The sequence below is a fragment of the Dipodomys merriami genome, unplaced genomic scaffold, assembly GCF_024711535.1.
Source record: "Dipodomys merriami isolate MVZ:Mamm:240054 unplaced genomic scaffold, mDipMer1.0.p SCAF_273, whole genome shotgun sequence".
Classification (NCBI taxonomy): Eukaryota; Metazoa; Chordata; class Mammalia; order Rodentia; family Heteromyidae; genus Dipodomys; species Dipodomys merriami.
Genome location: NW_027204193.1, coordinates 186,473 through 200,595, shown reverse-complemented (window position 1 = coordinate 200,595; position 14,123 = coordinate 186,473). Strand labels below are relative to the sequence as shown.

The 14,123-nt window shown below is 47.3% G+C and overlaps 2 protein-coding genes across 8 annotated transcripts in view; one reads left to right on the top strand and one right to left on the bottom strand.

Moving 5' to 3' along the window:
• LOC138837639 (P2Y purinoceptor 12) overlaps window positions 1–8,998 on the bottom strand; it is a 43,754-nt gene extending 34,756 nt beyond the window's left edge. Inside the window, exon 1 of the mRNA XM_070036575.1 lies at window positions 8,867–8,998. The gene's annotated coding sequence lies outside the window, so the exon portion shown is untranslated. The remainder of the gene's footprint in view (window positions 1–8,866) is intronic.
• The window catches only part of LOC138837635 (mediator of RNA polymerase II transcription subunit 12-like protein), a 213,494-nt gene that overhangs the window by 170,004 nt on the left and 29,367 nt on the right, over window positions 1–14,123 (top strand). For all 7 annotated transcript variants that reach the window (XR_011375387.1, XM_070036566.1, XM_070036565.1 and 4 more), the window contains 7 exons: window positions 2,303–2,414; window positions 4,656–4,745; window positions 8,027–8,136; window positions 8,270–8,405; window positions 9,265–9,426; window positions 11,296–11,658; window positions 13,860–14,016. Coding sequence is in view for 6 of the 7 variants with exons in the window: in XM_070036566.1 (XP_069892667.1) it covers window positions 2,303–2,414; window positions 4,656–4,745; window positions 8,027–8,136; window positions 8,270–8,405; window positions 9,265–9,426; window positions 11,296–11,658; window positions 13,860–14,016 (1,130 nt within the window). In the remaining variant the exon portion in view is untranslated. The remainder of the gene's footprint in view (window positions 1–2,302; window positions 2,415–4,655; window positions 4,746–8,026; window positions 8,137–8,269; window positions 8,406–9,264; window positions 9,427–11,295; window positions 11,659–13,859; window positions 14,017–14,123) is intronic.

Here is a 14,123-nt window from a genome sequence, read left to right as displayed (position 1 = left end):
CATTGGCTCTCAGTTGTCCCTGTGAGTCTAAGTCATGGTTGAGCCTTTGAAAGCACCTTGAGTTCAGATGAATGGACAGTGGTCGTGGTAGCCAGGACATTCTGTGTCTGGCAAGGGGTGCTGGCGCGGTGTTCACACTATTAGGCAGGTGCTCGATCATTAAGCCACAACACCCACAGTTAGTTTTAGTTATTTCTAGTTCTTGATAGGTAATATTCGTGTTTAAAACATGTAAAATGGAAATTTTGGAATGCTAGGCCCTGTAATAGTTACTGACATTTCCATTTAGTACTGTTTCTAAGCAACCCAAACTAATATTAGTTAATTTTATACCCTGAAAGGTTTTGGGTTTTTGTTTGTTTGCTTGCTTGCTTGCTTTTGCCAGTCATAGGGCCTGAACTCTGGGTCTGGGCGCTGTCCCTCAGCTCTTCAGCTCAAGGCGAGTGCTCTATCACTTGAGCCACAGCATCACTTTCTGGTGGTTCATTGTAAATAAGAATCTCATGGACTTTTCTGCCCAGGCTGGCTTTGAACAGCGATCCTCAGATCTCAGCCTCCTGAGTAGCTAGGATTACAGGCGTGAGCCACTAGCGCCTACCTTGCCCTTAAAGGTTTTGAATAATTTTTAAAAAGTAACATTTCTGAGGAACAGATATCACACTATGAATTTAGCATCTTTGGGGTAAAGGGGAAAAGTAATCATGTCTTCCGTTTTCTAAGAATTCAGAACAGGCAGATGTCTTATCCCCCAGTTAACACTGTCTTTGTTGGCCTCTTACTCAAGGCCAGTGCCTGTATTTTGTAAGCTGACTGAAATACTTTGGTCTGGAGCCCACATGTAGATTTTTTTCCCTCTAGCGCTTGTTTGGTCAGTTTGTTTTAATTGATGATACTTTATTTAAATGCCAATGAAACTAGAAATTTTTCCAAATGTCTGTCTTCTTTGTCTTTTTTCTCTTTTGTAGCTAGTACTGGGGATTGCACCCAGGGTCTCGTGTGCTCTACCACTTGAGCCATGCCCCCAGCCTAGCCTCCCTTTGTCCTAGTGAATTTCCAGGTAGGATCTTGGGAGCAGGGGTCCTCAGACCATTGGTCCTCCGACCTATGTTTTTCAAATTCTCAAGTACCTGGGATTACAGGCATGTACTGTTAGGTTGGCTTATTTGTTGAGAATAAATTTTAATAGTTTCTTATTGAGACTAAGTGATTTCATAAATTTCACAGTATTGTGGGATAGTGATACTTAAAGTCACAAACACATTTTAAGCTTCACAAGGCAAATTGTCATTATCGTGGTCTATAATGTTTGTGAATTCTATGAGCTTTGACAATATTCTATTTCTTCCACATCAGGTGATACGTACATTTTTTCCTTTTGTTTAGTGTAAACTGTTCCCCCTTTCCCTCTCATTCCCTTCCTCCCATTGCTGCCCTTGATGAGAATAAATTTTTGCCTAGGCTGGCTTAACTTGGATCCTCCAGAATTCTACCTCACATTCCTGGCTCTTGTCAAATGTCTTGAAGCCCCTTTATCATTGGGAGCTGTGGGTTGTCGAAGAGCCTGGACCCTAGGGGCTTCTAGCACGAATCCCACTCTTACGGTCCTCCAACCTTGTGGCTAGTCCTGTTTGGTCTTAAGAAATGTGTTGAAGCCAGGTGCTAGGGGCTCACACCAGTAATCCTAACTACTCAGGAGGCTAAGATCTGAGGACTGCAGTTTGAAGCCAGCCTGAGCAGAAAAGTCTGGAGATGCTCATCTCCAATAAACTTGTACAAAAAGGCTGGAAGTGGTGCTGTGGCTCAAGTGATACAGTGCTCGCCTCGAGCAGAAAAAGCTCAGGGACGGTGCCCAGGCCCTGAGTTTAAGCCCCATGACTTGCAAAAAGGAAAAAGAAAGTATGCTAAGAAGGAAAGCCAGCTCCCAAAGAATCAACACTGTGAAGAGGCATGTTTTCTGAATTTTAAAGTCAACGTTTAAAGTGAACCTTGTCTTAATTCTCACTTTATTCCATATATAAGCTAATCTGTTTCCTTATGAAAGTTTAAAACGCTGCAGGCGCGGCGCTCCCCCCTTGGGGCGCGCTGCCCTGCGGCATGCACCGACATGGCTGCCGGTGCCTTCCAGGGCAGCAGAACGCACCTAGATATTGAGAAGCCTCGCCTGGGTTTTAATCTGTGCTCGCTTGCTTGTCACTGTTTTCTGCCCTTTCCTTCCTTTACTAGTGAAATAAATATGAGTCAGTGAAGATGTAGTGACGGCTAGCTCTTCCTGACTGATGTGCCGTGGTCGCTTCCCTTGCAGCATGTCTCTCCTGAGCCAGCAGCCGTTCCTGTCGCTGGTCCTCACCTGCCTCAAGGGGCAGGATGAGCAGCGGGAAGGCCTCCTGACATCGCTCCAGAATCAAGTGAACCAGGTGAGATGCAGCCAGCGTCTCCCTGACCATGTGCTGGGGCTTTAACCAGTAAGGATGCACCAGGTGAGGTGCAGCCAGCGTCTCCCTGACCATGTGCTGGGGCTTTAACCAATAAGGATGCACCAGGTGAGATGCAGCCAGCGTCTCCCTGACCATGTGCTGGGGCTTTAACCAATAAGGATGCACCAGGTGAGGTGCAGCCAGCGACTCCCTGACGACGTGCTGGGGCTTTAACCAATAAGGATGCACCAGGTGAGGTGCAGCCAGCGACTCCCTGACCATGTGCTGGGGCTTTAACCAATAAGGATGCACCAGGTGAGATGCAGCCAGCGTCTCCCTGACCATGTGCTGGGGCTTTAACCAATAAGGATGCACCAGGTGAGGTGCAGCCAGCGACTCCCTGACGACGTGCTGGGGCTTTAACCAATAAGGATGCACCATGGTTTCAGTAGATGCTGGGCGCTGTAACCCACGCCCTCTTCTCCCACCTGGTGTTCCTCAGAGCGCCCGCCACAAGTACCACTCACAGGTTCACGGTGTTACAGCATCAGTGACCCACGTGACAAGGTAGATAGACATGCGCATTAAGATGTGCGTCGTAGTGTCGAGAACTTCGGGGCAGCTGTGTGCTGCTGCCCTCTGGAGAAGACAGTCTGCCTGGGCAGGGGCCGGGATGAGACCTCTGTGGCCTCTGTGACCCCTGCACCCCGCAGCCTGGCCCGGCCTGAGCTGGGTGGGTTCAGGAGTATATTTGTATGGGTCTGCCGTGGTCTGATGCCAGCTCGCTGGCCGCACCAGGAGGCATTTTAACGTATTCCTCGAGTTTGGAGATGGCTTTTTCAGCCACCGTGGCTCTTTGGATATGTGTTTGGGACACTGTTTATGTACTGCCTAGAAACTAAATGACTCAGAAAGTTCTGAGCGTGGATCAAGAGCAGTGGCCAGGTTGGCAGAGCAGTGAGCCCACCTCGTGGCACCAGGTCTTCTCCTGCGTGGCGGTGATGGGCACGAGCAAGGACACTGACTCCTGCTCGGGTCTCCTTGCCATCTCCCACTGCTGGATCTAGGAGCTCTTTTCTCCACATAGCTACTCGTGTGAAATATAGCTCTACTTCTGAAATACGAATCACCTACACCTTCAGTGTCTAAGCTCCTTATATTTACATCCAAATAAAATTCACAAGGTCTGGGTCAAGTTCTGGTGGTCCACAGCTGCAGTCTCAGCTACTTGAATGGTTGAGATAGGAGGATCACAGTTCACGTCAAGCCTGGGCATTCACAGAAGGCACTTCTAGAACATCCAGCAGCTGAGTGCAGTGCAGGCCCCTGCCACTCTGGCTGATGGTTCCCGTCCAACTGAGCAGATAAGTCTGCGAGACTCCATCTCAATAGAAGAACCCAGTCGGGAAGGTGGGGGAGGGAGGGGGACATATACCTGTCATTCCAGCTACCGTGGGAAGCATAAAATAAGATCAAGGTTCAGATACGCACTCTGGTCAAATAACCAGTGGGAAAAGCGGGTAAAGTATGGCTCTGTGGTAGAGCTCCTGCTCAGCTAGTGTTGAGGGCCTGAGTTGAAATCCCAGGAAGCAATAAAAACTTAGAAATGTGGACTAATAAATCTGTACTAGTTGTTTGGACTAATGGCGTTGACTGCTCTCCACCACGGCACCAGTTACGCCCCATAGACTCCACTGCCGTCACATGGGTGGAAGTTGCATCCACGAAGCCTAGCTGTTGGCTGGAAGAGGTTCTTGTCAGATGCCAGCCTAGCCTGCTTTTTGTTTCCCGGTCCGTTTCGGTCACTGTGTCGGTGTAAGTCCGTGTTCACTGTCACTCTGCCCCTCGCCCTGCCCGGTGTCCCGTCTGCAGTGTCTTCACTCATAGCAGGTCCCTGGAAATATAGCCTGGACCAATGTGAAATTTTCCTTCTATGTCCCCAGTATTTATCTTCATAAGACCAATTAAATAGTGTAGTTAACTTTTTTTGTTAATGTTTAATGGCCTTCTAAGGCATTTCCCCAGGCTTAATGATACTGTCAGTATCAACAGATTCTCTGCTTGTGAAAGAGGAGGAAAACTAGAATTTTATTAAGCTTTCTTTCTTAATTTGTGAAAGCTAAAACATTGTTTGGGGCTGTCAGGAACAAGTTCCGCTGACCTTTTTGTGAGGAAATAAGAGCAGTTTTTAGAGAGACAGGGTTTGGTCTCTCCCTTTCTTTTTCTCTTTTCTGCTTTCAGATCTTAAGTAACTGGAGGGAAGAGCGCGACCAGGCTGACGTAAAGGCACGGCAGGCGGTGCACGAGGCCCTGCAGCTCCGCTTAAATCTGGTAGGGGGCTTCGTGTGCTTCCTGTAATGGCCCCCTTTCTGCGTGGAAGGCGCTCCGGGTCCAGCTGGGCTGCGGGCAGCGTGGACGGCAGCCTCAGCAACGGCTTCCCCTTCCCTTCAACTCTCTGCACTCCCTGCCACCTCCCTTCCTGTCTGGGTCAAGTTCTAGACAGTAGTCAAAGTTTGAAGCATTATTTGTTTTCTTTAACAAAGGTCTCTTTCTCTTAGTTTGTGCTTAGAGGTGTTCTAGAAAAACTGCTACTTTGGGATATGTTAGTTTTCACCTGATGAATTTAAAAGCCATAACATCCTTCATCTCAGAATTATGACTTTCTGTCACATTGATCACAAACACAATTTCACAAGGCTGTTTGATGGGAATCATTCATTTCTCAAACAGGGTACATTCCTTGGACTGGTCCTTTCCTACTGAGCTAACCCCAACGACACCGTCAGTGGCACCTTGCCTGGAGTCTTGACTTGACTTTTAGCCTAAGTCACACACCTAGGAGCTGGCAGCCTGAGGGGCAAAGCTCCGCTGAGTTCAGAAGCACTGCTTCTGGGTTAGCAGGTGTTTTCAAAGGCGTTAGATTCAACGTGGCAGCTGCAGATAATTGGATCACATAGTTTTGACAACGATCAGATTTAATGTAATTGCAATTACATTATAAACTGAACATCATGAAAGACAAAGGAAAGAAATCTAATGAGTGTCCACGCTCATTATTGATCTTCATTCAGTTTTTGACCAAACAAATGCTGAAGTAACACAAAATAGTGATAAACTCATAGCTAAGTGAGAAAAACAACAGACTAATTCATAATAAGCAGAGTATAGAAACCTTTCTTTTTTCAACTAATGACAATTTGTGGGTATGATGTGCTATAGTGGGTGTGATGTGGTGTGGTGGGTGTGATGTGGTGTGGTGGGTGTGATGTGGTGTGGTGGGTGTGATGTGGTGGTGTGGTGGGTGTGATGTGGTGTGGTGGGTGTGATGTGGTGTAGTGGGTGTGATGTGGTGGTGTGGTGGGTGTGATGTGGTGTGGTGGGTGTGATGTGGTGTGGTGGGTGTGATGTGGTGTGGTGGGTGTGATGTGGTGTAGTGGGTGTGGTGTGGTGGGTGTGATGTGGTGTAGTGGGTGTGATGTGTGGTGGGTGTGATGTGGTGTGGTGGGTGTGATGTGGTGTGGTGGGTGTGATGTGGTGTAGTGGGTGTGATGTGGTGGTGTGGTGGGTGTGATGTGGTGTGGTGGGTGTGATGTGGTGTGGTGGGTGTGATGTGGTGTGGTGGGTGTGATGTGTGGTGGGTGTGATGTGGTGTGGTGGGTGTGATGTGGTGGTGTGGTGGGTGTGATGTGGTGTGGTGGGTGTGATGTGGTGTAGTGGGTGTGATGTGTGGTGGGTGTGATGTGGTGTAGTGGGTGTGATGTGGTGGTGTAGTGGGTGTGATGTGGTGTGGTGGGTGTGATGTGGTGTGGTGGGTGTGATGTGGTGTGGTGGGTGTGATGTGGTGTGGGTGTGATGTGGTGTGGTGGTTGTGATGTGGTGGTGTAGTGGGTGTGATGTGGTGTGGTGGGTGTGATGTGGTGGTGTAGTGGGTGTGATGTGGTGTAGTGGGTGTGATGTGGTGTGGTGGGTGTGATGTGGTGGTGTAGTGGGTGTGATGTGGTGTGGTGGGTGTGATGTGGTGTAGTGGGTGTGATGTGGTGTGGTGGGTGTGATGTGGTGGTGTGGTGGGTGTGATGTGGTGTAGTGGGTGTGATGTGGTGTGGTGGGTGTGATGTGGTGTGGTGGGTGTGATGTGGTATGGTGGGTGTGATGTGGTGTGGTGGGTGTGATGTGGTGGTGTGGTGGGTGTGATGTGGTGTAGTGGGTGTGATGTGGTGGTGTAGTGGGTGTGATGTGGTGTAGTGGGTGTGATGTGGTGGTGTAGTGGGTGTGATGTGGTGTAGTGGGTGTGATGTGGTGGTGTGGTGGGTGTGATGTGGTGTGGTGGGTGTGATGTGGTGTGGGTGTGGTGTGGTGTAGTGGGTGTGTGTGGTGGTGTAGTGGGTGTGATGTGGTGTAGTGGGTGTGATGTGGTGTGGGTGTGATGTGGTGGTGTGGTGGGTGTGATGTGGTGTAGTGGGTGTGATGTGGTGGTGTAGTGGGTGTGATGTGGTGTGGTGGGTGTGATGTGGTGTGGTGGGTGTGATGTGGTGTGGGTGTGGTGTGGTGTAGTGGGTGTGTGTGGTGGTGTAGTGGGTGTGATGTGGTGTAGTGGGTGTGATGTGGTGTAGTGGGTGTGATGTGGTGTGGTGGGTGTGATGTGGTGTGGTGGGTGTGATGTGGTGGTGTGGTGGGTGTGATGTGGTGTAGTGGGTGTGATGTGGTGTGGTGGGTGTGATGTGGTGGTGTGGTGGGTGTGATGTGGTGTGGTGGGTGTGATGTGGTGTAGTGGGTGTGATGTGGTGGTGTAGTGGGTGTGATGTGGTGTGGTGGGTGTGATATGGTGTAGTGGGTGTGATGTGGCAGTGTGGTGGGTGTGATGTGGCGGTGTGGTGGGTGTGATGTGGCGGTGTGGTGGGTGTGATGTGGTGGTGTAGTGGGTGTGATGTGGTGGTGTAGTGGGTGTGATGTGGTGTGGTGGGTGTGATGTGGTGTAGTGGGTGTGATGTGGTGTGGTGGGTGTGATGTGTGGTGGGTGTGATGTGGTGTAGTGGGTGTGATGTGGTGTAGTGGGTGTGATGTGGTGTGGTGGGTGTGATGTGGTGTGGTGGGTGTGATGTGGTGTGGGTGTGATGTGGTGTGGTGGGTGTGATGTGGTGGTGTAGTGGGTGTGATGTGGTGTGGTGGGTGTGATGTGGTTGTGTAGTGGGTGTGATGTGGTGTAGTGGGTGTGATGTGGTGTAGTGGGTGTGATGTGGTGTGGGTGTGATGTGGTTGTGTAGTGGGTGTGATGTGTAGTGGGTGTGATGTGGTGTAGTGGGTGTGATGTGGTGTAGTGGGTGTGATGTGGTGTGGTGGGTGTGATGTGGTGTGGTGGGTGTGATGTGGTGTGGTGGGTGTGATGTGGTGTAGTGGGTGTGGTGTGGTGTAGTGGGTGTGATGTGGTGGTGTAGTGGGTGTGATGTGGTGTGGTGGGTGTGATGTGTGGTGGGTGTGATGTGGTTGTGTAGTGGGCGTGACGTGGTGGTGTAGTGGGTGTGATGTGGTGTGGTAGTGCGGGTGACCTGGTGGGTGTGGTGGGTGTGGCGTTCTCTCTTTGGGAATACTGACTCTGGGCTGTGTTTGTATGATAGGTGGGAGGCATGTTCGACACCGTGCAGAGGAGTGCTCAGTGGACCACGGACTGGGCCCTCCTGTTTCTGCAGATAATCACCTCGGGAGCCGTTGACATGCACACTAACAAGTATGTGCTCACCCCACACTCTGGCGCTGATGTCCTGAGGACAGATGCTGCCACACCCTAGTGCCATTAAAATTCTGTGCCTTCCCTAGCTTCGTTCCTTTTAGGACTAAAACTGTTTTGTTTTGCCTCTTAGCGAATTATTCACCACAGTTCTTGACATGCTGGGTGTCCTAATCAATGGGACGTTAGCCTCTGATCTATCAAACGCATCCCCAGGGGGGTCTGAAGAGAATAAACGAGCATACATGAACCTAGTGAAGAAACTGAAAGTAAGTTGTGACCAGCTTCTGGTATACATTCAAGGTGGTTGTGGGTTTCTTGTCTAATGAATGCATTTTCTCTTAAATTATTACTCAGTAATTTAAATGCTTACACATTCGACGTAAAGTGATGTGATTGCTAATTATTGCCAGGCCCCACTTGCCAGGCCCCAAAGTTACAAGCATGTCACGAGAATCTATAGATTCTTCCAATTTTATTCACAGAGCATGTCTAATTTTTAAGTTATTTTAGAAATAATTCATTATCAAAACTTAACCAAAATGCCAAATTAAGATTTAGGATTAATCCATGCTTGGACTTGCTCATGTAGTTAAACAATCAGCATCTATTAATATTTGAAAATCTGATTTATTTGACTAACTCTCTTTGAAATAAACTATAAACCCACAGTACAAGGAAGGAAAGACGCGTATCTGATGACTTTGTCAGTAAAATAACGGATGGTTACCTTGAGGTCCGCCCCTGGGTGCGGGAGTGTGTTCTCTCTCTGCTGCAGCTCCTGTCTTCAGCTCCCAAATGCTAGCGTGAATGTTTGTCATTTCTGCTCTGTGATGTTGTGCAACAAGGCTGCCTTTGTCCGTCTTCTGTTTTCTACTTGAATAGAAGAAATGAAGCATGGTACTGATTTGGAACTGTGCCATGGCATATTTCAGGGTTAAAGAACATGCTAGCTGTGAAGAAGGAACTGTTTCATGAAGGAACTTCCTTCCTGTTAACTTTTGCCTTCACTGTAATTTATATGAGTTGCCATTTTATTTCTCCCTCCCTTTCCCTTTCTCCTTCCTCCCCCCTTCCCTCCCTCTCCCCTTCCTCTCCCTCTCCTCTTTTCTTTCTCTGTTTTTATAGAAAGAGCTTGGAGACAAGCGTTCGGAAAGCATTGATAAAGTTCAACAGTTGCTACCTTTGCCCAAACAGACATGTGATGTCATCACTTGTGAGCCTATGGGTTCTTTGATCGACACAAAAGGAAACAAAATTGCTGGATTTGACTCTATCGATAAAAAACAGGCAAGTGTAAATGTTTGTCTCACACATAAATACATCTTATTTACAGAAATGAAGCAATTTTTTAATCTTCCTAGAAAGTACCTAAAACATCTCAACTTTATAGTTTCTTAAAAAATTTAGGGGGTATTTTTGTTATGCACTATAGTAAACATCATATTTTGTAAGATACTCATTTAAAATCTTTACCTAAATCTAAATAAATTTCTGAAATCCACCAAGGAGAAACTAAAGTTTAAGAAAATGAAAGCAAAGACCAGTTCTGATTTTATTTCACAATTGGAAGTACTGTATGTTTATGCAAGAAAGATTTTATTGATAAATAGTGTATTGTGCTAATAAGCTATTTCAAGTAAAAATTACTTAATACTTACATGTTTTTGCATTTTGAGACAGGATCTTCCTTAGTAGTTCAGGACATTGTTTTGAAGAAAGTTCTCTAAAAGAGAACAAAAATAGTCAGATGTTCTTTCAATGGACATTAGGCAATCAGACATTATACAATCACAGAAATAAAAGTGGAGCTCCTAACATCCTACTTTCTAGAGGAAGTAGGAAACCACAGTGCAATAAGATTTGTATGTCATGGTAGAGAGCGTTGGGGACATTAGAAAATGGAGAAAAATGTGACTTAATGCTGCCATCAATCAGAAAAGCCTGTGTACCCAGTTCCAAAGTAGTTCTACAAAGGAAAAAGCTAGGATCAGGTCAAGCTGTGTTTCAGCTCTCTAGCAGTGGGACTTCAGGTCAAGCTGTGTTTCAGCTCTCTAGCAGTGGGACTTGTAGAATCCATTTGGTGGTAATGTGGTCTTTATACCTAGAAAATGATTTCGTCTCAAGACACATATGAAGGGAAATTAATTGAACCTTGGTGTTGGAAGAAGCCATCAGTGGCAGATTACGTGTAGATAAGAAGAACAAGGAGGGTTCTCATCTTATAGACTGAATGAATGTTTTTGAGGAGAAATATATTTAACTTGGTACACTAGGAAATGTTCTAAGAGACACTAAAATAATGTTGAATTTCTTATTTAACATAACTCAGAAACAGAATGTGTTCTTCTGGAGTTAGCAGAGACAAGCTGGACTGGAAAGACTTCTATAATTGCTTCTGTAATGTAATTCTGTCATCCTGTTGCTTCGTTCAGAATCTGGCTTATGGCCGGTCACAGGATGCTCACTGTAATCCTAGCTACGCAGGAAGCTGAGGTCTGAAGATCATGGTTCAAACCAGCCAAGCCAGGGGAGAAAACTCCATGAGTCTGTTATCACCAGTAAGATACCAGAAGATCTGCAAGTGGAGCCATGGCTCAAGTGGTAGAACACTAGCCTTGAGCACAAGAGCTCAGGGGGACAGCATCCAGGCCCTGAGCCTCAGGCCCTAGCACTGGCACCAAATTTAAAAATAGATGATGATGATGATGGTAATGATAATCTGGCTCGTGAAGTATGTGAAAGGTCTCCATGTTGAATCAAGTCCATGCAGGTTTGGATTGAAGTTAATAGGAAACCACTTAGGGGCCAAGTGTGTTTTGGCTCTTAAGTTTTATATTGTCTCAAACATAAAAAATAGATTACTGATTATACTTTGTATTAGTAAGACTAGCCTTTCAGTATTCTTTATTTAAAAAGATTCTTCTTTGAAAAGATAAATGAAAAATGGATTTTAAGCAACATAGACTACTTGTGTTGCTTATGTGTAGCAAGCGAAGAACTGTAGAGCTGAACATAAAGGTCTGAATTGTAGGCACTGCCTTCTTGTGAGTGACCTAGCTCTGCAGTCTGGGGTGCTGAGTGCTAGGTCTTAAGCAGGCTGCCCGTGATCCAGGGCGAGATCTGAACACATTCTCACCACGCACCGTCTTACCACAGGGGCTCCAGGTCTCTACCAAGCAGAAAGTGTCCCCGTGGGACTTGTTTGAGGGCCAGAAGAACCCAGCTCCTCTCTCCTGGGCCTGGTTTGGGACTGTCCGTGTGGATCGAAGAGTAATCAGATACGAGGAGCAGCACCACCTCCTCCTGTACCACACACACCCCACACCCAAGCCCCGGAGCTACTACCTGGAGCCGCTGCCCCTGCCTCCCGAGGAGGAAGAGGAAGAGCCCACATCTCCCGTTTCTCAGGAACCAGAAAGGAAATCAGCTGAGCTGTCAGATCCTGGGAAAAACGCAGCCGATGAAGAGAAGAAGACAAAGGGCAAGAAGCGCAAGACCAAGTGCGGCTCGCGCGTGGATGTGAGTAGGGAGCCAGGAGAGCGTGGCGCGTTAGGAGCGAGGGGGGCCTGTGTCCCCACGTCCCTGGAAGTCCGTACGCTCCTTAGCAGCAAGGGTGAGACTTACTACTGGGCCTGTGTCCCCACGTCCCTGGAAGTCCATACGCTCCTTATCAGCGAGGGTGAGACTCACTACTGGTCCTGTGTCCCCACGTCCCTGGAAGTCCATACACTCCTTAGCAGCGAGGGTGAGACTCACTACTGGGCCTGTGTCCCCACGTCCCTGGAAGTCCATACGCTCCTTAGCAGTGAGGGTGAGAATCACTACTGGGCCTGTGTCCCCACGTCCCTGGAAGTCCATACGCTCCTTATCAGCGAGGGTGAGACTCACTACTGGGCCTGTGTCCCCACGTCCCTGGAAGTCCATACGCTCCTTAGCAGTGAGGGTGAGAATCACTACTGGGCCTGTGTCCCCACGTCCGTCAGCTCTGAGACAGCTCTTGCTCACTCGTTTCTGTGACGTTTAACCGGATGGCACAACATAACAGGTGGACAGAGTTGGGTTCCCCTCCACTTGAACTGCTTCTCAGAGCCATTAACTGCCATTTCCTTATCCAAACTCCATTTCACTGAAATAATTCCATGTTAAAACTTTCACAAATACACCAAGAGCTGCTTCTCGTAGATAATTCTGGGTTAAATCTCAGTTCCTCATCACTTCCCAGGTTTGAAACCTTAATTTTTTGAAATATCAAATCCTATAATTTTGGGTAGTTGACAAAATTTGCAATACATTAACATAACAAAACGCTTTTCTTTTTCCCTGTGTTAACTTACATATGATGCCCAATATGGTGATCTAGAGATTCCTTATTTTCCTATTGTCTTGCTCTCTTGCCCTTCTGCTTCTTTTCCATATCAGATTTTATGAGAGATAAGTAGACCTAATTGTAAATGCTGTCTTTCTTGCTTTCTACTCATATTCCTTACCAATGATCAGAAACCGGGCTAGATATGGTGGTACATACCTGTAGTCCCAGCTACTTGGGAGGCAGAGGTAGGAAGATCATAGTCAGATGCCAATCCTGGGCATAAATCCTACCCCACATGAAAAGTAAACTGAAGCGAGGGTGGGGGGGGCTTGAGTTGCCATTCACCTGCCTACCAAGCACGAGGCCTCAAGTTCAAGCTGCCGGGATTTCTCCACACCCTGAGAAATGTATCGAATTATAATTTATAAATGATTTTTGGAACATAAGATGTGGTACTTAGGATTTCTTTCTACTGATAAATACTTGAGCATTTGAAGTAACTTTCTACAAAACCCAGGGGAATTTTTACTGCACAGCATAAGAAGGACTTGTGTTCAGACATCTGAGGGTAATTTACCTGTGTCAAAACCAAGACCTCTCTGTTCCTCCCTGATAGCCTGTGCTCATGTGTCAGCGCCTCTTGGTTACTCTTGTGCTCGAGTTCCTCCACCTCGAAAGCTTGTTCAATGTGGTCCCAACTGAGCCTCCTGCTGATCTGGGGTACTGTTCTTTTCAGATACCAGCCCATGTGAATTGGCTTCTGTTCATCTCAGACACCAGAGCTCCAAATTCAGCTTATTTTCTACACCTTCTCTCAGTGGCATATACCCTTGTGTAAAATGGCAGGGAACATGCTTCTGTCCTGTGCTGTATGGAACCATGACAGACATGCTTCCGATCCTCAGGAAGCCGCAGCACGGGACTGGGGCGCCCACCTGTGTGGAAGGGCAGTAGAAGGACTCCAGTAGGATGCTTTCTAGGCAGAAAGCAGTCCCGAAGCATTGTGGGCCTTTCTGATACAAATGTCCTCGAGGCCCAAGACACTGGGGACGGCCTTCTGAGATGATTATCAAGAACCTTATCAAGGAAGGTGCTTGTAGTTAGTCTTGCTCAGTATGGGCATTCTGAGTGCATTTTTAATTTTTTAAAGAACTGACAGAAGGTATTTTTCTTCTCTGGCCACTGCAAGATAAGTGGTTTCTTTTTGGTTTGGTTTGATTTGGTTTTTACTGTGAGGCTTGTGCATGAGAGGCAGATGTCCTGCTACTGAGCTGCACTGGAGTAAAGGAAAAGGTCTGACTCCTGTATTCACTTCCCCCTTCCCCTTTACACAGACATAGGAAGTATCTCAAATAATTCATTAGCGTGGGATATGTCGATTCAAACTTTCTTTTTAATCTTTATGTTGAAGGAGTATCCACAGAGCAACATATACCGAGCACCTCCTAATTACTCACCCATTTCCTCCCAAGTGATGCACCACGCACCGTCCACCGTGTGGGGTTACAACCTCGTGGGCCAGCCCCCGCAGCCTGCCTTCTTCCTTCAGAACCAGTCTCTTACTCCAGGTATGTAACAAAAACGCAGTTAGGTCACTCTTAGATGAGGTTCCCTTTGATTTCACCCTGAGAGCGTTACAAAACTTGAGACCTTGAGAGCTCACATTTCAGCTGAC